Source organism: Cyberlindnera jadinii, assembly GCF_001661405.1.
Source record: "Cyberlindnera jadinii NRRL Y-1542 unplaced genomic scaffold CYBJAscaffold_26, whole genome shotgun sequence".
NCBI lineage: Eukaryota > Fungi > Ascomycota > Saccharomycetes > Phaffomycetales > Wickerhamomycetaceae > Williopsis > Williopsis jadinii.
This window is the reverse complement of record NW_017963677.1, coordinates 65,995-88,575: the sequence shown is the minus strand read 5'-3', so window position 1 is coordinate 88,575 and position 22,581 is coordinate 65,995. Positions and strand designations below refer to the sequence as shown.

Here is a 22,581-nt window from a genome sequence, read left to right as displayed (position 1 = left end):
TTTTCCTCTCTTGTTTATGTCCTGGAGGAGCCGACGGAGGTTTGTGAGGTGAGTGCTCTTTCGCCCAATGTGCACAACGTTGCATTTGCGCTGCCCGATTGGGCAGTTTGTGTGGCGCAGTGCGTCGGTTGGGGCACGTAGTAATGTCCTTGCGCGTCTCTGGCTGTGGAACGATGCTCGGTTTAGCAGGTGAGTGAATTGGGGAGTTTTACGTGTTGAAGCCTGCCATTTGGGAGAGGAGTTGGTGGATGGCGTATTTTGGTGTCGTGAGGTGCGGTGCCATGCTGGTGCTGTTGTTGTTGGAGCTGCTGGAGCTATTGTTGTTGGAGCTGCTGGAGCTATTGATGTTGGAGCTGCTGATGCTGATGCTGCTGTACTGAGTGGCTCTGGGGCTCGCTGGGCTTGTAGTGTCAACACCACGCCGGGCCTACTCGTGTGTCCTTCTGCTATACCACACACACATCAATCAAAGCACTCTGTCGTCTCCCTCTGAAGAACTCGCCCTGCCTGGTGGTCCATGGGCGAAGGATGTCTCCACGTTCTGGCCCATGTCCTCCTCTTCAGCCACTGTCTTCTAAATTTAGACTGCACATTACACCCAGACACCACTTGCTTCGGCGTTATTGCCGGATTGGGCCTTCCACGGGGTTGGGATACACAGCTTTGTTAGACATATAAAGAGAGAGAACGCTCAACACCTTCAAAGTTGGTTTGCTTCTTTGCTGAGGTGCTACGTCTATGTTGCTTCCCCTTTGGCGTTTAGTTTCTCCACATTGCACATCATATCAATTGGCTATAGAATGTCAGTAAATGTAACTTCTCAGAGCTCCTTCAATGCAAACCATTCACTCTACGATAGAGTCAGACCAGAGTTCGATAAGGCGTTCGTAAGCAAGTTCATCGATTCAGTGGGTATATCCAAGGAGAGCAAGGTGTTGGAATTGGCTGCAGGCACAGGCAAATTCACAAAGCAACTGTTGAGCAATGGGGTTTCAAGGGACCAGCTGATCATAGTGGAACCAAGTGAGGGAATGTTGCAAAGCTTTGAGAGCAACATCCCCGGCTTGGAGACACATTTGGGCTCAAGTTACGAAATCCCCTTGAAGGACTCCTCTGTTGACTGTGTCATTGTAGCCCAGGGGTTCCACTGGTTCAGCGACTCGCAGAGCTTGGAGGAGATCTCGAGAGTTCTAAAGCCAAATGGTAAACTTGGTCTCATTTGGAACTTTGACACCATAAAGAATAACAAGAACAATCCGCAATTGGATATCAAAGATGCAGATTTGCAGGATATGACAACCTGGCAAACAATTGCATTCGAAGCGTATAAATACGACTCTAATGTGCCACAGTATAGACATGGAAATTGGTCTAAAGTGTTTGAATCAACGGATTTATTCGACAAAACCAAGATTGATTCGCAATTCCGTTATTCCATTTATCCATTCCCGAAAGATCAAGTTTATAACTATTGGTTATCCAGATCTTACATCACTTCTTTACCAAATGATGAGAAGGATAAGCTCCATGCAACTGTGAAATCATTGTTGGATGAAGCACCTGAGAGCTCTTTTTTCGATGACCATACTGTCAAGCAATTCCTGGGCTGTCATTTCTTTGTGATTGAAAAGAAGGCCAATTAATGATTATCTGCCATTATATCGCGTATGAAATCCCACGCACTGAATTTGATCTGTTCTGTAGACTCCATCATGGGCATTCCTTTGAAGAACCTCAGTCTTCCGTCTGCTCCCATCACTATGTATTGACATTTAAACCTGTATAGCTTGAGCTTATGGAACTCTAACGTTGTCAGCGTTTCCAAATGGCTCAACAAAGTCTTGAACAATGCATCATTGGTGTCATCCTCTTGAACAAATTTCAGCAGGTCCTTATTCAGCACTTGAACTGAGATTGTGTTTAACATCCCCTGTGTCAAATGTGATGTGGAGAATGTCAACTCAACATCGCCGAGTTTCGACTTATCATCCAGGTTTGTAGCGATGGATGTCAAACATCGTATGAGAAACGAGGATTCGAATCTCACGGGTTTCCAGACATACCCGAACTCGTTCGATACCCAGTGTGTCATCAAATTGTCCAACTTGTTGAAGCTTCTCGCTATCACTAAAGATTGTGTCTTTCCACCAGTGGCGCTGATGATTGTATAGCTCTGTCTCTTAAAGACGTCATTGGGAAACTCCAGAGTAATGGAGACAATCGTATATTCCTCCTCCTTGATGATCTTTGCGCCCTTATCAATGGTCACGGTAGTGTAATCTCGTAGTTGTTCCGGTGTAAGATCCATCAACGCGCTAGACGCGATGAGGTCTTCATCCAGATCCATGAGCAGTGCAACAACTATGACCTTGAGCCCTGTGATCGTGGTGGGCGAGTTCCACACATCTGGATCAGTGGCGGAGGAGTGAAACAGTCTCAGCGGTGCTAATGGGATACTCATCGTCCTTGGTATAGTATCCCTTGTATAATATGAGAGGAAGAGGAAGAAGAAGCAGAGAAGGAAGTACTAATCTGTTTGTTTACATTTCGGAGCTGGGGATTACCCTACCGATGGAAACCCACACCACACTGGCAGCTCCATATATCACCGTCATATATAGCACGAATAGCCGAGTATGACGGTCCACAGGCCATTGGGAGTATCCACGAAGCTCTGCACTCATAGGCGTGGTTTCTACGTCTTCCCCGTGTTATTTCTTCCATTTTTGTTCTCCCTGTAGACGGGCCTCTCTAGGCAGGCCCCTCCTTCTAGGCCCCTCCTTCTAGGCTGGCCCTTTCTATGCTGGCCCCTCCTTCTAGGCAGGCCCCTCCCCAGCCCAGAAGAGCCTCTCCGGGCGGAGCGCGTCCCACAAGATCAAAAAGCCCAGTGAAGAGCACCGTACACACCCACAACTCACGCACAACGGACAAAAGCTCGAGCACAAGCCCACGCACACGCACACACACACAGGGACAAGACGCTAAGAGTTGACGAGTGAGAGTAGCAAGCGTATAAAAGAGCAATGAGTGACTTTTGGGAAAACAACAAGGACTCCATCAAGAAGGGAAGCTTGAGTGCGATGAAGACCACTGGTAAATACACCTGGGCTGGTACTAAAGCACTGTCGAAGGCCGGCTATAACGCAGCGAAGAACTCTGGTGATAACGGTGGCTCCAGCAAGAGCGGTGGTGATGGTGAAAGCGGTGGCGATGGTGAAGATGGCGACGGCTCTGGCTATGTCGGGAGCACAAGAAGCCTGAACAGTCTTGGTGATGTTGAAAGGTTCCCACCGCCTCCGCTGAAGCCAGGACAGAAGCAGTACCACAGCGAGAAGCACGCACATGCTGGTACACCAACTGGGGTTTATGAGCAGGGTGCTGTTGTTCCACAGGCTGGTGCTGGTCAGAGTGGGATGCCGACACCAGGGGCCCAGTCTGTGCAGTATCAACAGCCAGTGGGTCAATCGGCTCAGCCTGTGCAGTATCAACAGCCTGTGCAGTATCAACAGCCTGTTCAATATCAACAGGCGGCGGGACAACCCGTTCAGTATCAACAGCCAGTGGGACAACCTCTTCAGACTGCTCAGCCTGTGCCATACCAACAACCAATTGTACAGCCGGTGCAAAATGTTCAAGCTGCTCAGTATCAACAACCAGTATCTGCTCAAGCACAAGCACCACAGCTACAGCAAAGGGCTGTTCCACCTCCACCTCCAAGAAATGGAAGTGTTACTGCTCAACAGGTGCCTGTGCAACAAGTTCCAGGCCAGACCATCACCGTGCCTCCAACACAGGTTACCGTGGGTTCAACAACGCTGAACTTGCCTTCTTACAATGTTGATAAACAAAAGGCCATGAATCTCTCTGGGCAACTGATGTCCCAAGTATTGCAGTCACAGCAGACCAATGGTCAAAATGTCCAAGTCGAGCAGCAACAAGGTCAGCAACAAGGTCAGCAACCTCAGATACAGGTGCAAGGACAGCAGTTTCAACTACCTAGTGCACAGGCATTGAATCAATTTGCTCAAGTAGCATCCAATGTTCAGATTCAACAGCAACCACAGCCACAACAGCAACCGCAGGGACAAGATAATCAACAGAGTGTTCAGCAATCCAGTGGATCAACACAGTTTGGAGTTCCGAATGCTCAGTTGATTGGTCAAATCGCTCAAGTGGCCTCCAGTATTAACGTGCAACAGCAGCAACAGCAGCAACAGCAGTCACAACCGGTACAGCAACCAGTACAGCAACCAGTACAGCAACCAGTACAGCAACCAGTACAACAACCAGTACAACAGCAGCCAATCCAAGAGGTTCAACAATCTGCTGTCTTTGATTACAGTACTTCTTACTATCAAGGTGCAACTTCTGGTCCTCCTGGTCAACAAGCTGTAATGGAGGAGTCTATTCAACAAGAAACTGTTTATCAACAACCGCAACCAATTCTACAACAGTTCCAGCCTCCTCAACCACAGCTTGGTCAACAGCCTGCTAATACAGCACCATCACCTCCTCCAGTGGCCACGAGGGATTACAATAGAGCTGCCGTTCAACCTCCTGCTTCACTATCAACGCAGCAGCAACAGACAATTCAACCTCAACAAACATCATACTTTCCCCCTCAACAAACTCCAATTCAAGAGGTTTCCACTCCTATGACACCAAGTGCACCTGTTGCACCAAGTTTAGCATCACCATTGCATACTCCCTCAACCCCTGCTATCACTACAAATATACCAAATTATCCTGCTCCACCTAAGAGGGTCGATATTCCAAGTGGTGGTGGTACAGTTGTTGGAACTACTTCTGGGCCAGTCAATGAAGAGTCCAGTGAGACTACAAAGGCAGCTGAACCTGTAGAGGAACCCGTTTCCAAAGGAATTGCCGGTACCTATGACTACAAGATTGATGTCAAATTTGCACCACCGCCACCACCATCTATAAATCGAGGCGAAGCTGCTAGTAGACCATCATATTCTTCGTCTCACTCAAAGACTTCTGTGCATTCCAGCTCGAGGCCATTACCAACACGCATCACATCAAGTTCACCCACCATTTCAACAACCTCTTCTCCTGGAAGCTCGCTATCACCAGACAACTCTGGTCGTCAGCTACCACCACCTCCCCCAGCCAGAACAACATCGCAAGCAACCACACCAGTCACAAATTTCTTGCCACCTCCTAGACCAACAAACCCATTGACCCACCAGGTGAATGAGATCCATCATCATCAGCAGCAGCAGCATGGTCAATACACTTTACATCAAACAGAGCCAATTGCGGCCCCATCTTACACTGAAGCTACAAATGAACTCGAACAGTTGCCTTTACAGCAGCAGCACATCACAACTTCTTCGTTTGCACCACCACCAAAACCATTTAGAAGGTCTCAATCTCCAATGGAGTCTCCAGCTGTTGTGGAAGCTCCAGTTGAATTATCTCAACCAGTGGAACAGGTGACAGAACAGGTGATAGAGCAGGTGACAGAACCAGCACAGCACTACGAAGAGCCAGAATTAGACGTCTCTGAAGTGTCCATCTCTGGCGAAGCTGCAGTTGAAGAAGCTAAACCAAGACTCAAACCAAACGTTCCATCTAAGCCAGTGTTTGACGTGACCTCTGAACTTGCCAACGTCAAGTTAAAACACGTTGGTGGTAAGCCTAAACCACCTATTCCGTCTGGTTCGAAACTTATTGTTCCAGCTAAGAAACCAGAGGTGGCAGCAAAGCCAGTGGCATCTTTGAACAAGCCAAAACCAGTGGTTCCCTCGCATAAGCCGGTGACTCTGCCTGTGATAAAGCCACACGAGGTAAAGAAGACCCCACCACCACCAGTCAAGCCCAAACCAGATGCACTCAAGAAGGCACCACCACCTGTTAAACCAAAACCTATAGCCTTGGAGTCGCGTCCTACCACTGATAGCATTACAAAGAACACGTCCTTCAACTCGGGCGTTGATGCTAGTTCTCAACAGGATGACGATAACCCATTTACAAGGTACCTGAAGGCTGCTGTTCCACAGGAGAAGGACAGGTTCCATAGAAGATGAAGAGTGCTTTCCGGGAGGTTGGGTATATTGAGCCACCATCCAGGTCCCAAACATCTATATGGCCTTTTGTCGCTTTCTTAGAACACTTGTTCCAGGGCCAGAACCAATGTCGTGTGCTTACATGTTGGCTGAGTGGATGTGAACTGCACCACTACACGCCTAGTTGAGGTTACATGACGCGTCGCACTAAATGGCTGTTGGGTATCTCCAGTGAGTTCTAATTATAGATAGCTGATTGAGAGCTCTTTGAGTGGACCATGAAAGCTCGATTGTAAGTCACCAAGATGGTGTAGGGCTGTGAGACTCTCATTAGGAGCTGGAGAACACGGTCTTGGAGCAGAGCTTCTGGCATTATACACGTTTTGGCTTCAATCTTCATATATATAGCCATTCTATGATCAACCTCCTACATATGTCGACAGTCGAGTGAGTAGAACAGGTGCCAACATTGGTAAAAGTGGTAAGGTATTGTATTGATAATGAGGAAAAAAACACTCACACGGAGAGATCCGTTTACTTGGACAAGAGAGCAACAAACTGCTCGATATTAATCTGTCCGGTACCGTCAGAGATCTCGTTCAGCATCAGATCAACCTCCTTGTCGTCCAGCTTCTCGCCGATACTCGTCAACACGTGCTTGAGCTCCGCAGCTGAGATGACACCGTCGCCGTTCTTGTCAAACACCTTGAAGGCCTCCGCCAGCTCCTGGGCAGAGTCATTTGTCTTGAGCTGTCTCGACATGAGCGCCAGGAACTCCGAGAACTCAATCTTGTGGTCACCATTGACGTCGATCTCGTTCATCATATCAGCAACCTCCGACTCAGACGGTGTGAACCCCAAGGAGCGCATCACCGTGGAGAGCTCCTGTCCAGAGATGTGTCCATCCTGATCCTTGTCAAAGAGCGTAAACGCCTCTCTGAACTCCTCAATCTGATTGTCTGTAAGCTCTAACGACTGCCTGTGTGTTAGTAAACCGCGTCGCACACGCTAACATCATCAAGATGGTGCCCATTGTAGTGTTCCCGCCTGGTGCCATGGTGTGTGGCAAAACAAAGGTAAACAAACAACAACACAGGGATCCAAAGGTCGTGTGGTACAGCCATGGCCGCGTCTTCGGCTTCCTCAGCAATCACACGCCGTGGACAGGAGCACTAGGCAGCACAGCGCTCGGATCAGCTTCACTCACCATGATTAATCACACAATTGGGCTTTGGCTTGAATATGTTGGAGCCTGTTGAAAATGCTGTTGTGTTTCGCAGCTTTTGGTGATGGAGAGGGCCAGCAGGGAAAAGTGTGCGCAATCCTTTCCGAGAAGCCGTGACGTTGGGCTGTGGAGGTAGGGTAATGGGGGACACCCGGACACCACAACACCTGGACACCACACACCCGGACATTAGTGAAAACATACACCCGCACACCGAAACACCCGCACACACATCAACATGGCACCCAACTTAGTGGGGGTTAGGCACATATCGCACACACGCTTCAAAGAACACAGCGCAATAGATCACTCTCTTGCTCAATTGAACCCCAGATGGCTTCATTCGTCACGGAATTCTTCAATTGGTTGAACTACCCGCAATGGGTGTACTGGCTAATCGGGATCTACCTTCTATTGCCGACGATTTACCTCATCGTGCCCTTCATCTATGGGAAGAGATCTCAGCACCCAAGAGTGGTTATATGTGTTCTCGGTGATCTGGGCCACTCGCCAAGGATGTGCTACCATGCTAGAAGCTTCAGTGCTAAGGGATATGACGTTGATCTGTGTGGGTACTTGGAGGAGCTGCCACCTGCTGATATCATGGACGATGAAGACATCACGATCCATGCGATTCCAACGGTGAAGAACACCGGTGGGAACTATCTTGTGTTCATCGTACGCAAGGTGGCTAAACAGCTCTTTGCCCTGGCTTTGCTACTGTGGGAACTACGGGGTGCACAGTATATAATGGTCCAAACACCACCGGGGATCCCAATCTTGCTGTTAGCAGTGCTGTACAAGCTCTTGTTCGGGTCCAAGCTCATAATCGACTGGCATAACTTGGGTTATAGCATCCTGGCTCTGAGATTGGGTGACACTCATCTCCTCGTCAGGCTGAATAAGCTCTATGACCACGTTCTCGCCAGGTTTGCCGATATAAACTTGACTGTGACACAGAGGATGAAGCAGTTCCTGGTTGATGAGTTTGGCGTGAACAAGTCCAAGATCGTGGTGTTATACGATAAGGCTGCTTCCCAATTCAAGCCAATTGTGGACCCACAGGAGAAGCTCAAGGTCATATCAAGCCACGGGGAACTGTTCAAAAACTTCTCTCCTTCGAGCGACAAGATCATCGTGTCTTCCACCAGCTTTACCCCGGACGAGGACTTCAACGTTCTTGTTGAAGCATTGGTGAAGTACGACACCTTGCACGACGACAACTTGCCAAAGCTGAAAGTGATTATCACTGGTAAAGGTCCACTAAAGGAACAGTTCCTCAAGGCCATTGAGGCCGCTAATTTACAGAAAAGCGATGTTCAATGTGCATGGCTAGCAGCAGAGGAGTATCCAAAGATCTTAGCAATTGCAGACATAGGAATCTCATTGCACACCTCGAGCAGTGGGATAGACCTTCCTATGAAAGTGGTTGATATGTTTGGATGTGGAGTGCCTGTTCTTGCGCTAGAATTTGATGCTCTGCCCGAGCTTGTTGATGATGGCATCAATGGCATGAGAGTACTCGATGCTAGACAGATTGTGGAATCCTTCATCTATCTCTTCCTACAGCCGTCGAACTACGAAGTGATCAAGAAGGGAGCAATGGAGAAGAGCAAGCAACGGTGGGAAACCAACTGGAAAGCTCAATTTGGTGATTTGTTACATCCATGATCGGCTTGTGAATTGATTCGCCAACACATCTATATAGTCCGGGGTATTCTCGTCAATCATATTGTGACCTTTATCGTTCCAAAACTCGTACTCCTCCTCCTCTTCACTGTGGGTCTTCTGTAGCTGAGCCATCAGTGAGTCCGGTAGGATGTCAAACTCAGTAGAGGCCTGTAATGCCACGGAAGTAATATATGTCCAACATCGGGCCACCTGAGAGTGGTTGTATCCACCACCTCCAAGTAGCAATGACGGCAGCTCCAAGTCCAGCAGCTTCACAACGGCATTGGCGAGTCCCTTTATGGTGAGATTCCACTCCTGGTGTTCATCTGATCCCAGGCCATCGGCACCACATTGGATCACCAGGCACTGAGCCTGGAACTTGTGGATAACAGGGATGAAGCACTTGTCAACGACATCGTTGAGGCTCGAATCTCCCAGCCCGTGTCTCATTGGGGCATTGAACGTGTAGCCCTTGCCCCTGCCAATGCCCTGGTCGCCCAAATCGCCAGTTCCTGGATAGAAGCCAATGTCCTTCCTGTGGATGCTCATCGTCACCACGCTATCTGAGAACTTGAACGCACTCTCCACGCCATCACCGTGGTGTAAGTCCAGGTCGATGTAGACGATCCTCTGGAACCTCTTACGCAGCTCCAGGATCCCCAGAACCACGTCGTTGACGTAGCAAAAGCCAGCAGCCCTGGACTTCTTCGCATGGTGTCTGCCACCATGCCAATTGATCACGATCGACTCGTTGACGGAATGGACAAGGTGTTTGGCAGCTGAGATCGTGGAGCCTGCGACGTATCTCACGTACTGGTCCATCAGTGGAAACAGGGGGCAGTCAAAGAGCAGTCCAAACTTTTCAAGCGTGGTATGTGCTGGAAGCACATCACCATCATCATCACTACCCTCACCATCACCACCACTGCTCGACACCTCGTCCTCAGATAGACCCAGCCTCACCAGCTGCTCACGCCTACCCTCACCAGCACCATCACACCGTCGTCTCAGCACCTCATCGACAAACTCGTCCCCGTGGAACTGCCTCAATTGATCTCGCGAGGCAGGCTGTACCGTCACGGTACTGCTACACTGGCTCAGCAGCCCATACGACTCAATCATCGAGCTCACAAGAGAGCTCCGCTGAGCATTGGCAGGCAGCTCGTCCGACAACGCTGTCAGCACACCTGAGTGGACAATGGCGACTGGTCTCATGCCCTCCAGCAGCCCTTGCTCCTCATCACCACCTGGTGAAGATGTCTATGCATTTTCGGGTATATTTCCCGATGCGGACGGAGCCTCTTCGCCTAAGCACATACATAGCACACCATCGGGGATCGTTTATATAAACCAATGGGCTCTCTCCGCCTACGCTGCCAACTCCACCTCCTCAGCTCAGCAGAGAGAAGAAGCTATGTATGGCTCAGTGGCGTCGCAGGCTGGAACAACGGCCCAGAAGGCCCACCATCGGAGCCTTCGTGCCCTGGCTGCTGTGGCCGTGCTTATGCTGATGACATACCTCATCAGCTCCAAACAAGGGGACTCGTCGTTCCCAGCGTCGCCGTATCTGGACCACAAGGTGCTGAGGCCTTCGTCCAACAGGTCAATTGAGCTGTACCACTCGCTGGCGTTCCGTGATGCCTCCTTGGAACGCTTCCAGAGGGCGCTGCGGATCCCCACGGAGGTGTACGATACTTGTTCTGATCCTCGAGACGGCCTTCAGGGCTGGGAGCCATTTCTGGAGCTCCAGAGGTACTTTGAGGACGAGTATCCCCTCGTCCATGCTCAATTGGACATCCACAAGGTCAACGAGCTGGGATACGTTGTCATTTGGAACGGTACTGACGATGCCTTGGCCCCGTTGCTGTTGATGGCTCATCAGGATGTTATTCCTGTTGAGAAGGACACCTGGGACCAATGGACATATCCTCCCTTCAGTGCACACTTCGACGGCACCAGGGTGTGGGCCCGTGGAGCTGCTGATACGAAGAACCTGGTTGTTGCTCTGTTTGAAGTGTTTGAGCAGCTGCTGAAGGATGGGCTTGTTCCGCAGAGAACCATGATCATGAGCCTTGGGTACGACGAGGAGGCCATTGGCCGTGTCGATGGTGCCAATTCGCTCGTCAGCTTCATCTCTGGCCTGTACGGAGAGAAGAGCATGTACGCTGTGCTTGACGAAGGTGGCTCCGTGGTGGAGCTGGACGGAGTGCCGGTAGCTGCCGTTGGGGTCTGTGAGAAGGGCTATCTAGACATCAACATCGAGCTGGACACCACGGGAGGACACTCGTCCCGGCCTCCAGACCACACGGGGATCGGCATCATGAGCCAGCTCGTTGTCAGCCTCGAGGAGGAGCCCTTTGGGTCTAAATTGACCAGTGATAACCCGTTGTTGGACCTGCTACAAGTTGTCGGTGCAAGGAGTGAAGAGATCGACGACCTGACACGGGAGCTGTACCTGGGAGCAAAGCATTCACACGGCATCAGAAGTCAGCTCTCTGCCCGGCTGGCCAGTGATGAGAGCTTGAAGTGCCTCCAAAGAACGTCGCAGGCCGTTGATCTCATCCACTCCGGTGTCAAGATCAACTCATTGCCGGAGAAGACCACGCTGGGCATAAACCACAGGATCTCCATGGAGCTGACGGCACAGGACTGTGTTGACCGTGTAATTGACCACGTTCTGAGAGTCTCTAGTGAGAACAACCTCGGTGTTGTGCTCAGCAACGGCACTGTGCTGAGCGAAGGAGACCATGGCTTGTTCAACGTCTCTGTTGTCCAGCCTCTGGACCCATCACCAGTCTCCAGAACACTCGATTCTCAGTGGAACGTCCTTGCTGGGAGCATCAGGCACACTTTCCAGGACGTTGTGGCCAACGCCAGTGGCGAGGTCTCCGTGGCACCGATGATAGTGGGAGGATATACCGATGCCTCACGGTATTGGCCATTGAGCGATAACGTCTATCGCTTCATCGGAGTATCAGGAGGTGCTGGCAACGCACACGCCATTGATGAGTATCTCGAGCTGGAATCGCACATCCAGACGGTGTGCTTCCTCTACGACTACATCCTGAACGTGGAAGAACACAGTGTATAGTATAGCTTCTAGCGTAATATATAGGGCAAAATGCCATCAACGTCTACTCGGACAGCACCTTCACCTCGTTGTCAATGAACTCCTTCTCAGAAGGCTCGCCCACAGGGACACCAAAGGCCAGCTGGGCAACAACGTTCCAGCTCTCTGGAACCTTGCCCTTGAGAGCCTCCTGCACCAATGGGTTGTAGTGTTGCAAGTGGCCTCCGAGACCCAATTCACCAATCAATGTCCAGGTGTTGATCTGAGCAGCACCGTTAGAGGTCGAGGCGAAGATTGGGAAGTAGTCCGCGTACGGTGGGAAGGCCTCCTGGATCTTCTTCAAGGCCGCACCATCGTCAAAGAAGATGATGGAGCCGTACGCCTCCTCCTTGATGGAGTTTGGTCTCTTCTTCTGAGCCTCTGCTGGGATGGCATCGGTCACTGACTGCCACACCTTGTCGTGCAATGCTCCAGTGAGAATCACAGCTCTCACGGTCTGGGAGTTGAACGAGGTTGGCGTGTGCTTCACCAGCTGCTGTACGATGTCCTGGACCTGCTGGAGCGTGACTCCTTCTGGCAGGGCCTTCTTGAGTTGGTACTGAGTTCTTCTCGAGGTGTACGACTTGAGGAAAGTAGAGATGGTAGACATTGTTGATAGGAGTAGTTTCTGTTTGCACGGGAAAGGGCTTACAACGAGCACACGGGAAACGTTTGGAAACACTGGCAGGACCTGGCCTTGTTTATATACATCGTCCGGGAAGGTGTGGCAGGCCTGACGGGCGTATTACAAATTGTCTGAGTAATCGCGGACTAAGCATCTCAGCATGCAGGTGTTCCTAACCTGGGTGCACAATTAGTAATTGGTGATACTTTAGCCCGTTTCCTGGTGATGGAGCGTGAGTCAGCGTGGCTGATTGGTGGATGGCTGACTTGTGGATTGATCACCGGGGGCTGTTGGCTGTGCTTGTGTGTCTCGTGTAGAAACAGAGAGAGTGAGAGAGTATACGATGAGCTATGGAACGCGCGCTGATCTCCGGGCTTCGGGGGGTTCAGCACGCGCTGAGGCCTGGAAAAACACGTTTCTGGCACATTTCTACAGTTCTCTGTGATGTAGTAGCCATTTCGAGACCAATTGAGCTGGCATGTGTGTGTAAAAGTGGTTGTAGGTGAAGCTTGGGCATCTTCTCAGGGGGTTAACTGTGGCTTTTTGGGTGGTAAGCACCCGGACACCAACATCTGGACACCTAAACACCCGGACACCAAGAAAAGCGCTGCTTATGTAAGCCGCCGCCGGCTCGGCAGCGCACGTTATAACATTATATAACATTATATAACACTACATAACATTATATAACAGAATACCATACAATGCTGCGTGATACGGTCCCCAGCGCATGTGCTAAATTAGGAAAGTGCATCCCCCGTCCCCCAATGATTGCTGAAAAACTTTTCATCGCATCGTCGAATGCCCCTCAGAGACGTCTCAAGGCTGCTCCGTCTCCATAGCTCCATTAGAACACTCCACTCGGTATCGAAACGGTCAATTGCAATGAGTGAAACACCAGTGCCAGACAACTTCACACACCCAACGATCAAGGACGGCTGGTTCCGTGAAATCAGTGATACCATGTGGCCCGGCCAGGCGATGACCCTCAGAGTCGACAAGGTGCTCCACCATGAGAAGTCCCTGTACCAGGATGTGCTGGTGTTCAAGTCCACGGACTACGGTAACGTGCTGGTCTTGGACAATGTTATCCAGGCCACGGAGAGAGACGAGTTCTCCTACCAGGAGATGATCACCCACTTGGCTGTCAACTCGCACCCGGACCCTAAGAGGGTGCTCGTCATTGGTGGTGGAGATGGTGGTGTGCTCAGAGAGATCGTCAAGCACGACACCGTCGAGGAGGCATGGCTGTGTGACATTGACGAGGCTGTCATCAGAGTGTCCAAGAAGTACTTGCCGGAGATGTCCAAGTCCTACGAGCACCCAAAGGTGAAGACCCACATTGGTGATGGGTTCAAGTTCCTCGGCGACTACAAGAACTACTTTGACGTTATCATCACTGACTCCTCTGATCCAGAAGGCCCAGCAGAGTCTCTCTTCAAGAAGTCCTACTTTGAGCTCTTGAGCGGTGCGTTGACTGAGAAGGGTGTCATCACCACCCAGGCCGAGTCCATGTGGTTGCACTTGCCAATCATCACCGAGCTGAAGAAGGACTGTCAGGAGGTGTTCCCAGTTGCCGAGTATGCCTTCACCACCATTCCAACCTATCCTTCCGGCCAGATCGGTTTCATGGTGTGCTCCAAGGACAAGAACGCCAACGTTAAGGTGCCATTGAGATCCGTCTCTGAAGACGAGGAGGATAGACTCTACAAGTACTACAACAAGCAGGTTCACGAGGCCTCCTTCGTTCTCCCTAACTGGGTCAAGAACGCCTTGAAGTAAAGATTACACCCGGTTCTTCCGCCTGCTTTGATCCTTCAAGCGTGACTGATTATATATAAATAACTAGTGTTTTCCTTCTTCTTTCACCACCAGTAGCCATCAGCCACACTCAATTGGCCTCCCACCGTCTTAATAACCAACCTCCACTGCCCACTTCCATACAATTTGCAGGCGATTGGCCTTTTATGTCCAGCGTTCTAACGGCTTTGCATCATTTTGGAGACACTCATGTACGGTGCGACTGCCTCGAGAAAGCTTAAAACCCCCAATTGAATAAAGTCCCACGGGGTGAGGAAAGAGAGAAAAAATGAAAAACTTCAACGTGGACTCGCCCATATCTTCGACCAACAAGTGCACTGGATCAGGATCAACATACCAATGTCTGCTCTACAGGCCATCAAGTTCGACCGGGAACTTCTCACACTGTCTGTTCTGGATCAATTGCTCCTACCTTATGCAACAAAGTATATTCCAATCTATACGATTGCAGATGCCTTTGACGTTATTAAGAGGATGCAAGTTAGAGGAGCACCAGCGATTGCCATTGTTGGCTCTCTTAGTGTTGTCATTGAGCTGAGTCATTTTGTGCAGGGGAAGTTTAGAGACCAAGGGTATTACGATCTGTTGAACGTCGATAACTTGAAGTTGCAGTTGATCAAGAGACTGGAGTACCTTGTCACGTCAAGACCTACAGCTGTTAATCTGGGCAACGCCATTTCTGAGATTACAGCACTTGTTACTGCTTCTCAGGCGACGGGTGTCGATGGTCTCTTCAAGGAGATCCTCCAGTTCGGGTGTGACCTTATCGACGATGACTATACCAATAACGTCAAGCTGGGAGAAAATGGTAAAAGTTGGATCTTGAGCAAGTTAGAGTCCGAAGGATTTGAAGGCGACTTTGGCGTCCTGACCATCTGTAACACGGGCTCGCTGGCCACCTCCGGGTACGGTACTGCCCTGGGTGTTATCAGATCTCTTTGGAACCACTCAAAGGGGGAGCGTTCAGACGAGGAGCCTAGTGGTAAGAGAGCTAAAAAGGCTTTGAAGTTTAGCCGTGCTTATCCCTTGGAGACAAGACCCTATAACCAAGGTGCAAGACTGACTGCGTATGAGTTGGTCTACGAAAAGATCCCAGCCACGTTGATTACGGACTCCATGGTTACGTATCTCATCTCCACTTTGAACAAGACAGAGTCTGCAGCTCCTATTAAGGCCTGTGTCGTTGGTGCCGATAGAATCGTCAAGAACGGTGACACTGCCAACAAGATAGGAACTTATCAACTGGCCCTTATCTGTAGACAATTTGGAATCAAATTCCTCGTGGTTGCACCAAAGACCACCATTGATTTGAACACCAAACATGGGGACGATATCGTCGTCGAACAGAGGCCATCTGTGGAGTTACAGAACGTCAGTGGGGGCGTTGTTGATCCAGACACCGGCGACGTTCTAAAGAACCATGAGGGAATCGCCATCACAGGGAAAGTGGGTGTTGCAGCACCAGGAATCGATGTGTGGAACCCATCGTTTGACATTACACCACACGATCTCATCGATGGTATAGTCACTGAGGATGGTGTTATGGAAAAGGTCAACGGCGAATTTGACCTGGGGAGACTCTTCAATTGACTGGCCCACTTCAAATAGACCTATAAATCTCTCTATTGGCCCATGATTGACACCTATTCATAGATATCTCTTTGATATGACAGTAGTATATATATATCGTTGGAACAGCACACATGTTATACTCGAGCACGTGATCTCTCACGTGATCGCTTATGTAATCATACAGTGCGTGGCTATACCGGCTTCTCTTTTCGGAGATTGTGGGCGCAATAAAACCAACGGGGAAAACTCTTACTGGCCACAAAAAGAGCTCTCACCAGCAGCAGGAGCAAAAAAAACCGGACACCCTGTAGGGAATTTCCCCTTTCCGCTCAAGGAACTTCACCCACCCCTTTTGAAATTGAAAGAGACCATCAACAACAACAACCAGAACAACGGTAAAGAACAGAAAACTACTCACAGCGTTTTCGTTTGCTATTGAGATTTGGTCAAATAACTACAAGGAGAACCCATTGCACTGTCTTACACCTTAACCGCCCCATTAGAAGGTGTCTTAGAACCGTGTTATCGTTGGAATCATACCTTGCCGCCCAGCCCAGAATTGTTTGTTTATTCCTTTGCCATTCACCGCTGTTACCAACGTCATTGCTCGAAGCAAGAGAGAGAAGCCTGTGTGTGTGTGCTTAGCTGTGCTCGTTGCCTATTAAGAGATCGTAATGAGTGACATTCCTATTGAGTTCACGGAGCTCACCGACCTGACGTCGTTGGGCATTAACCCACAGTCGTTGGAGTTCAGATCAACCACCCTTGAGTCCGATCACTATGTCACTGTGCGTGAGACCGTGAACGGTGCCAACACCGTGGCCATTGTGGACTTGAAGAACGGCAATACCGTTACCAGAAAGAACATGAGTGCTGATAATGCTATCTTGCACCCTTCCCAGTTCATCATTTCTCTTAGAGCTAACGGTACCACGCTTCAAATCTTCAACCTGTCCACAAAGGAGAAGCTGAAATCATTCAACATGGGTGAGCCAGTGATCTTTTGGAAATGGTTGAACGACGAGCAGCTCGGTTTGGTGACCTCTACTGCAGTTTATACTTGGAACATCTTTGACGGTAACGTGTCTTCAGGCCCAGTTTTGTTGACTCAAAGACACGCAAACTTGAACAATGCGCAAATCATCAACTTTGTCTGTAATGTCAACTTTGATTGGTTTGCCGTTGTCGGAATCACCCAAGAAGAAGGACGTATTGCTGGTAAGATCCAATTGTTCTCAAAACAGAGAAACGTCTCGCAAGCCATTGAAGGACACGTTGCTGGATTCAGTACCCTGCAATTGGATGGTGGTTCTTCACCAACACAGGTGTTCGTCTGTGGTAACAGAACTGCAACCGGAGGTCAATTGCACATCATTGAGATTGATCACGATGCAAACAACCCTCCATTCCACAAGAAGAACGTTGACATCTTCTTCCCACCTGATGCTTCAAACGATTTCCCAATCTCTGTCCAGATATCAAAGAAGTACGGTGTCGTTTATTTGCTCACAAAATACGGTTTCATCCACTTGTACGATTTGGAGAGTGGCTCAAATTTGTTTGTCAACAGAATCACCGCAACGCCTGTCTTTATTGCCTCTTCTTATGACAGCAACAATGGTATCTTGGCTATCAACAAGTCTGGTCAAGTTCTCGCTGTGGAGATCGCCAAGGATAAGCTTGTCCCATATATCTTGAACAAGTTGAGTAACGTCTCTTTGGCCTTGTCCATGGCTTCTAGAGGTGGATTGCCAGGTGCTGAGAATTTGTTCCTGCAGCAATTTGATAGCCTTCTCCAAAATGGTGATTATGCTAACGCCGCTAAGGTGGCAGCATCATCTGAACAGTTGAGAACTCCACAAACTATTCAAAAGTTGAAGAACATTCAAGCTGCTCCAGGTGCTATCTCTCCAATCTTGCAATACTTCTCTACACTTTTGGATAAGGGTAAATTGAACCAGTTCGAAACTATTGAGCTAGCCAAGCCGGTGCTACAACAAGACAGAAAACAATTGTTCGAGAAATGGTTGAAGGAGGATAAACTCACCTCATCCGAGGAATTGGGTGACATTGTCAAACCATTCGATGTTCAATTGGCATTGGCAATTTACTTGAGATCTGAAACACATGCTAAGGTCATTTCATGTTTGGCTGAGTTGGGTCAATTTGACAAGATTGTTCCTTATTGTGAGAAGGTTGGTTTCCAACCAAACTTCATCGTTTTGATCTCAAACTTGTTGAGAACCAACCCAGACAAGGCCTCTGAATTCGCCATTAGTCTGTTGAACTCCCCAGCAACCGCTGGTCAAGTTGACGTTGAGAAGATTGCTGATATTTTCTTCTCCCAAAACTACATCCAACAAGGTACCTCCTTTTTGCTTGATGCTTTGAAGGAAGACTCTCCAAACCAAGGTCACTTGCAAACTAGAGTCTTGGAGATTAACTTATTACATGCCCCACAAGTTGCCGATGCCATCTTGGGTAATGATATGTTCCATCACTATGATAGAGCCACAATTGCCCAATTGGCTGAAAAGGCTGGTTTGCCACAAAGAGCTTTGGAGAACTACTCTGACATCAAGGATATCAAGAGAGTCATTGTCAACGCTCCAACTGTTCCAGCTGACTGGTTGGTTGCTTATTTCGGTAAGTTGAACGTTGATCAGACCATGGTTGTTCTCAGAGAGCTCTTGGACAAGAACATTGCTCAGAACTTGCAAATTGTAATTCAAGTCGCTACTAAGTACTCTGACTTGCTTGGCTCTGCTGGCCTTATTAAGCTCTTTGAGGATTTCAAGTGTTACGAAGGTTTGTACTACTATTTGGCATCTATTGTCAACTTGACTGAGGACAAGGACGTTGTCTTTAAGTACATCCAATCTGCTGCTAAGCTTGGTCAATTCAAAGAGATTGAACGTATTGTCAAAGACAACAACGTATACGACCCTGAGAAAGTTAAGAACTTTTTGAAGGATGCTGAGCTACAAGATCAGCTGCCTTTGATTATTGTCTGCGACCGTTTCAACTACGTCCACGACTTGGTCTTGTACTTGTATAAGCATCAATTCTTCAAGTTTATTGAGGTTTACGTTCAGCAGGTTAACCCATCAAAAACCCCACAAGTGGTTGCGGCTTTGTTGGATGTTGACTGTGACGAAAGCGTTATTCAAAACTTGATCCAGTCTGTCATCGGCCAGGTTCCAATTGCTGAGTTGACTGCTGAAGTTGAAAAGAGAAACCGTTTGAAACTCTTGTTGCCATTCCTTGAGGCCACTTTGAACTCTGGTGTTCAAGACCAAGCTGTCTTCAACACACTGGCCAAGATTTACATCGACTCTAACAATAACCCTGAGAAGTTCTTGAAGGAGAATGACAACTATGATACTCTGGAAGTTGGTCACTACTGTGAAAAGAGAGATCCTTACTTGGCCTATATTGCCTATGAGAAGGGCCACAATGATGAGGAGTTGATCAGAATTACCAATGAAAACGCGATGTACAAATACCAAGCCAGATATTTGTTGCAAAGATCTGATCTCAACTTGTGGAACAGAGTTTTGACTTCTGACAACGTTCACAGAAGACAACTGGTTGACCAGGTTGTTGCCACTGCTGTACCAGAGGCTACTGATCCAGAACCAGTTTCTTTGACCGTTAAGGCATTCATGGATAACGATTTGACCACTGAGCTTGTTGAATTACTTGAAAAGATCATCTTGGAACCTTCCACTTTCAGTGAAAACCCGTCTTTGCAAGGTTTATTGATGGTTACTGCCATTAAGGTTGAGCCAACCAAGGTTATGTCTTACATTGAGAAGCTGAACGAATTTGACCCAGTTGAGATTGGTGCTCTATGTGTTGAAGCTCAATTATATGATGAAGCCTTTGAGATCTATGACAAGAACAAATTGCACTCCAAGGCACTTGCCGTGTTGGTTGAGGATGTTATGTCTTTGGATAGAGGTGAGTCATATGCTGAGAAGATTGACACACCAGAGTTGTGGAGTCAATTGGGTGCTGCCCAATTGAACGGTTTGAGAATCCCAGAAGCTATTGAGTCTTACATCAAGGCAAACGATCCATCCAACTATGAGTCGGTCATTGACATTGCTGATTCCGCTGGTAAATACGAAGAATTGGTCAAGTATCTGTTGGCTGCTAGACAAACATTGAAAGAGCCAAAGATTGATGGTGAGTTGATCATTTCGTACGCTGAATTGGGCAAGCTTGAAGAGATTGAAAAGTTTTTGAATGGTTCCAATGTTGCTGATTTGAACGAGATTGGTGATAAGCTCTATGATAAGAAGGACTACAAGGCTGCCAAATTGTTGTATGCCTCAGTGTCCAACTACTCAAAGTTGGCATCCACACTTGTTTATTTGGACGACTATCAATCCGCTGTTGACTGTGCCAGAAAGGCATCCAACGTTAAAGTGTGGAAGCAAGTTAATGATGCTTGCTTAGAGCACCAGGAGTTCCGCTTGGCACAGATCTGTGGTTTGAACTTGATTGTTCATGCTGAGGAGTTGGATGAGATGGTTGAGAAGTATGAGAGCTCTGGTCACTTTAACGAATTGATCTCTTTGTTCGAAGCCGGTTTAGGCTTGGAAAGAGCTCACATGGGTATGTTTACTGAGTTGGCGATCTTGTACACTAAGTACAACCCATCCAAGACCATGGAACACTTGAAGTTGTTCTGGTCCAGAATCAACATTCCAAAGGTTATCAGGGCTACGGAAAATGCACACCTCTGGCCAGAATTGATCTTCTTGTATGCACATTACGATGAATGGGATAACGCTGCCTTGACTATGATTGACAAAGCTGCCGCTGCGTTTGATCACTCTTCATTTAAGGACATCATTGTTAAAGTTGCCAACTTGGAGATCTACTACAAGGCTATCAACTTTTACGTTAACGAGCATCCATCTTTGATTACTGATTTGTTGTCTGTTTTAACTCCAAGATTGGATATTCCAAGAACAGTGAGAATCTTCCAAAAATCTGATAACTTGCCATTGATCAAACCATTCTTGATCTCTGTGTTGGAGAAGAACAACTCTGTTGTCAACTCTGCCTACCACGATTTGCTTATTGAGGAGGAAGACCATGAGACTTTAGGTGCAACTGTTGATGCACATGATAAGTTTGACTCCATTGATCTGGCTAGTAGATTGGAGAAGCATGACTTGATCTTCTTTAGACAAATTGCTGCTCGTTTGTATAGAAACAACAAGAAGTGGAACAAGGCCTTGTCTATTCTTAAAGCGGACCAATTGTGGAAGGATGCCATTGAGACCGCTGCTATTTCACAATCTACCGATGTATCTGAAGATTTGTTGTCATACTTTGTTGAGACTGGTAACAACGAGGCCTTTGTTGGATTGTTGTACACTGCTTATGATTTGATCCGTTATGACAAGGTTTTGGAATTGGCATGGTTACATGAGTTGGGCGACTACATTAAGCCATACCAAATTACTGTTGAGAGACAAAGAAGTGAGCAACTCTCCAAGTTGGTCAAGGATTTGAAAGCCAGAGAAGAAGCAGAGGCTAAGAACTCGGAGCAGCCAACACTTGGCACTGAAAGATTGATGATTACTAATGGTATTCAAGGATTGGGTTACCAACCTACTGGGCAAGGTTTTGGTAACGCATTCTAGATGAGTCGTTAGAAGCTGTGTGTGACTATTTTAGAAAAGCGAAAATGAAAGAAGAGAACGACGTTTGATTCGATGTCGACTGACTTGTACAAAATTTTGTGTTTCTGTTGACTATACAGGTTAGATTGAGTTGATAAAGATTTAAAAGTCTTGAGAAATATTTTGTATTTGAAAAGAAGTATAATATATGATTGCTTCAACTGAGCTAAGTCGTGGCATACTGTTGTAGTGTCACGTCTATGTGTTCCTCTTTGAGATTCACATCTATACACCAATTCTGGAGTTCCATTACAGCAGACTGTACTGTGATTTGTCGTACAAACTGCTGTGATGGAAGACAGAAACATCAACAATAGTTTTGGAACTATCGTGACTCTCAGGAGAATGAAATGCTGAGCACTGAGTTCATTCAACGGCCAGGATCGCCATCATGCTCGAGGAGGGTGTACTAATGCTGGTTCACCATCACATCAATGTTGATCTTGATCAGGGCGATAAATGCGAACTATCATGGAGGTGGAAAGGTGATATTCCTATATCAATCAGTGGCTAACATCTATTGTTTGATGCCTCCTTGCTTCCTACACATACAGTTGTGATCTGTTACTTTCATCGCACAACCGCGTGCTTATAGTAACGGGACAGCATCAGATTCCATGACTGGTGAAGTTTTTGGACTCGACGTATCTGTTGGGAACTTGGAAGATATTGCTTCTGGGTCTTAGCCTGGATTTATTATCCTACTGCTGGTAGATATGAATCTGGATCAGCTACTCAAGCACTTCGGGAGTTGGCGTCATAGTCAACCTCAAAATGTGGGCTTAATTCTACTTCTTTGTCACCAGACATTACACTAGTATCAACTG

At 48.0% G+C, this 22,581-nt stretch overlaps 12 protein-coding genes across 12 annotated transcripts; 8 read left to right on the top strand and 4 right to left on the bottom strand.

Annotated features, from left to right (window-relative positions):
• Positions 1 to 44: 44 nt before the first annotated feature.
• On the top strand, positions 45 to 702 carry CYBJADRAFT_169967 (uncharacterized protein; the record flags this gene model as incomplete). Its single annotated transcript, XM_020216006.1, has 2 exons — positions 45 to 305; positions 354 to 702. A coding segment is annotated over one exon (195 nt), but the record flags the coding sequence as incomplete, so codon positions are not given.
• Positions 703 to 800: 98 nt separating this feature from the next.
• On the top strand, positions 801 to 1,643 carry CYBJADRAFT_164966 (class I SAM-dependent methyltransferase; the record flags this gene model as incomplete). The annotated part of the gene is made up of 1 exon (XM_020213892.1): positions 801 to 1,643. One exon carries the CDS (start codon positions 801 to 803, stop codon positions 1,641 to 1,643), a length of 843 nt encoding a protein of 280 aa, XP_020067841.1.
• Positions 1,644 to 1,710: 67 nt separating this feature from the next.
• CYBJADRAFT_175761 (uncharacterized protein) lies at positions 1,711 to 2,461 on the bottom strand (the record flags this gene model as incomplete). The annotated part of the gene is made up of 2 exons (XM_020216733.1): positions 1,711 to 1,733; positions 1,771 to 2,461. 2 exons carry the CDS (start codon positions 2,459 to 2,461, stop codon positions 1,711 to 1,713), a joined length of 714 nt encoding a protein of 237 aa, XP_020067840.1.
• A 235-nt stretch (positions 2,462 to 2,696) lies between these two features.
• Positions 2,697 to 6,057, top strand: CYBJADRAFT_187293 (uncharacterized protein). The gene is made up of 2 exons (XM_020217254.1): positions 2,697 to 2,752; positions 2,811 to 6,057. The coding sequence occupies exon 2, from the start codon at positions 3,024 to 3,026 to the stop codon at positions 6,048 to 6,050; it is 3,027 nt and encodes a 1,008-aa protein (XP_020067839.1). The 5' UTR covers positions 2,697 to 2,752; positions 2,811 to 3,023; the 3' UTR covers positions 6,051 to 6,057.
• Positions 6,058 to 6,563: 506 nt separating this feature from the next.
• Positions 6,564 to 7,153, bottom strand: CMD1 (calmodulin; the record flags this gene model as incomplete). The annotated part of the gene is made up of 2 exons (XM_020216963.1): positions 6,564 to 7,004; positions 7,148 to 7,153. The coding sequence occupies 2 exons, from the start codon at positions 7,151 to 7,153 to the stop codon at positions 6,564 to 6,566; spliced, it is 447 nt and encodes a 148-aa protein (XP_020067838.1).
• A 142-nt stretch (positions 7,154 to 7,295) lies between these two features.
• On the top strand, positions 7,296 to 9,201 carry ALG1 (chitobiosyldiphosphodolichol beta-1,4 mannosyltransferase). Its single transcript, XM_020217793.1, has one exon. It carries the CDS (start codon positions 7,588 to 7,590, stop codon positions 8,923 to 8,925), a length of 1,338 nt encoding a protein of 445 aa, XP_020067837.1. The 5' UTR covers positions 7,296 to 7,587; the 3' UTR covers positions 8,926 to 9,201.
• CYBJADRAFT_132859 (Arginase/deacetylase) lies at positions 8,914 to 10,140 on the bottom strand (the record flags this gene model as incomplete). The annotated part of the gene is made up of 2 exons (XM_020213078.1): positions 8,914 to 9,783; positions 9,862 to 10,140. The coding sequence occupies 2 exons, from the start codon at positions 10,138 to 10,140 to the stop codon at positions 8,914 to 8,916; spliced, it is 1,149 nt and encodes a 382-aa protein (XP_020067836.1).
• A 295-nt stretch (positions 10,141 to 10,435) lies between these two features.
• On the top strand, positions 10,436 to 12,016 carry CYBJADRAFT_132862 (M20 family metallopeptidase; the record flags this gene model as incomplete). The annotated part of the gene is made up of 1 exon (XM_020213080.1): positions 10,436 to 12,016. The coding sequence occupies one exon, from the start codon at positions 10,436 to 10,438 to the stop codon at positions 12,014 to 12,016; it is 1,581 nt and encodes a 526-aa protein (XP_020067835.1).
• Positions 12,017 to 12,059: 43 nt separating this feature from the next.
• On the bottom strand, positions 12,060 to 12,644 carry CYBJADRAFT_132929 (nitroreductase family protein; the record flags this gene model as incomplete). Its single annotated transcript, XM_020213083.1, has 1 exon — positions 12,060 to 12,644. One exon carries the CDS (start codon positions 12,642 to 12,644, stop codon positions 12,060 to 12,062), a length of 585 nt encoding a protein of 194 aa, XP_020067834.1.
• An 846-nt stretch (positions 12,645 to 13,490) lies between these two features.
• On the top strand, positions 13,491 to 14,441 carry SPE3 (spermidine synthase; the record flags this gene model as incomplete). Its single annotated transcript, XM_020213465.1, has 1 exon — positions 13,491 to 14,441. Exon 1 carries the CDS (start codon positions 13,545 to 13,547, stop codon positions 14,439 to 14,441), a length of 897 nt encoding a protein of 298 aa, XP_020067833.1. The 5' UTR covers positions 13,491 to 13,544.
• Positions 14,442 to 14,499: 58 nt separating this feature from the next.
• On the top strand, positions 14,500 to 16,278 carry MRI1 (S-methyl-5-thioribose-1-phosphate isomerase MRI1). Its single transcript, XM_020216005.1, has one exon. The coding sequence runs from the start codon at positions 14,820 to 14,822 to the stop codon at positions 16,068 to 16,070; it is 1,251 nt and encodes a 416-aa protein (XP_020067832.1). The 5' UTR covers positions 14,500 to 14,819; the 3' UTR covers positions 16,071 to 16,278.
• Positions 16,279 to 16,617: 339 nt separating this feature from the next.
• On the top strand, positions 16,618 to 22,157 carry CHC1 (clathrin heavy chain). Its single transcript, XM_020216004.1, has one exon. The coding sequence runs from the start codon at positions 16,727 to 16,729 to the stop codon at positions 21,713 to 21,715; it is 4,989 nt and encodes a 1,662-aa protein (XP_020067831.1). The 5' UTR covers positions 16,618 to 16,726; the 3' UTR covers positions 21,716 to 22,157.
• The last annotated feature ends 424 nt before the right edge of the window (positions 22,158 to 22,581 follow it).

Coding starts and splice junctions, on each gene's coding strand:
- CHC1 (XM_020216004.1), top strand. CDS start 16,727: ATGAGTGACATTCCTATTGAGTTCACGGAGCTCACCGACCTGACGTCG.
- ALG1 (XM_020217793.1), top strand. CDS start 7,588: ATGGCTTCATTCGTCACGGAATTCTTCAATTGGTTGAACTACCCGCAA.
- CYBJADRAFT_187293 (XM_020217254.1), top strand. CDS start 3,024: ATGAGTGACTTTTGGGAAAACAACAAGGACTCCATCAAGAAGGGAAGC.
- MRI1 (XM_020216005.1), top strand. CDS start 14,820: ATGTCTGCTCTACAGGCCATCAAGTTCGACCGGGAACTTCTCACACTG.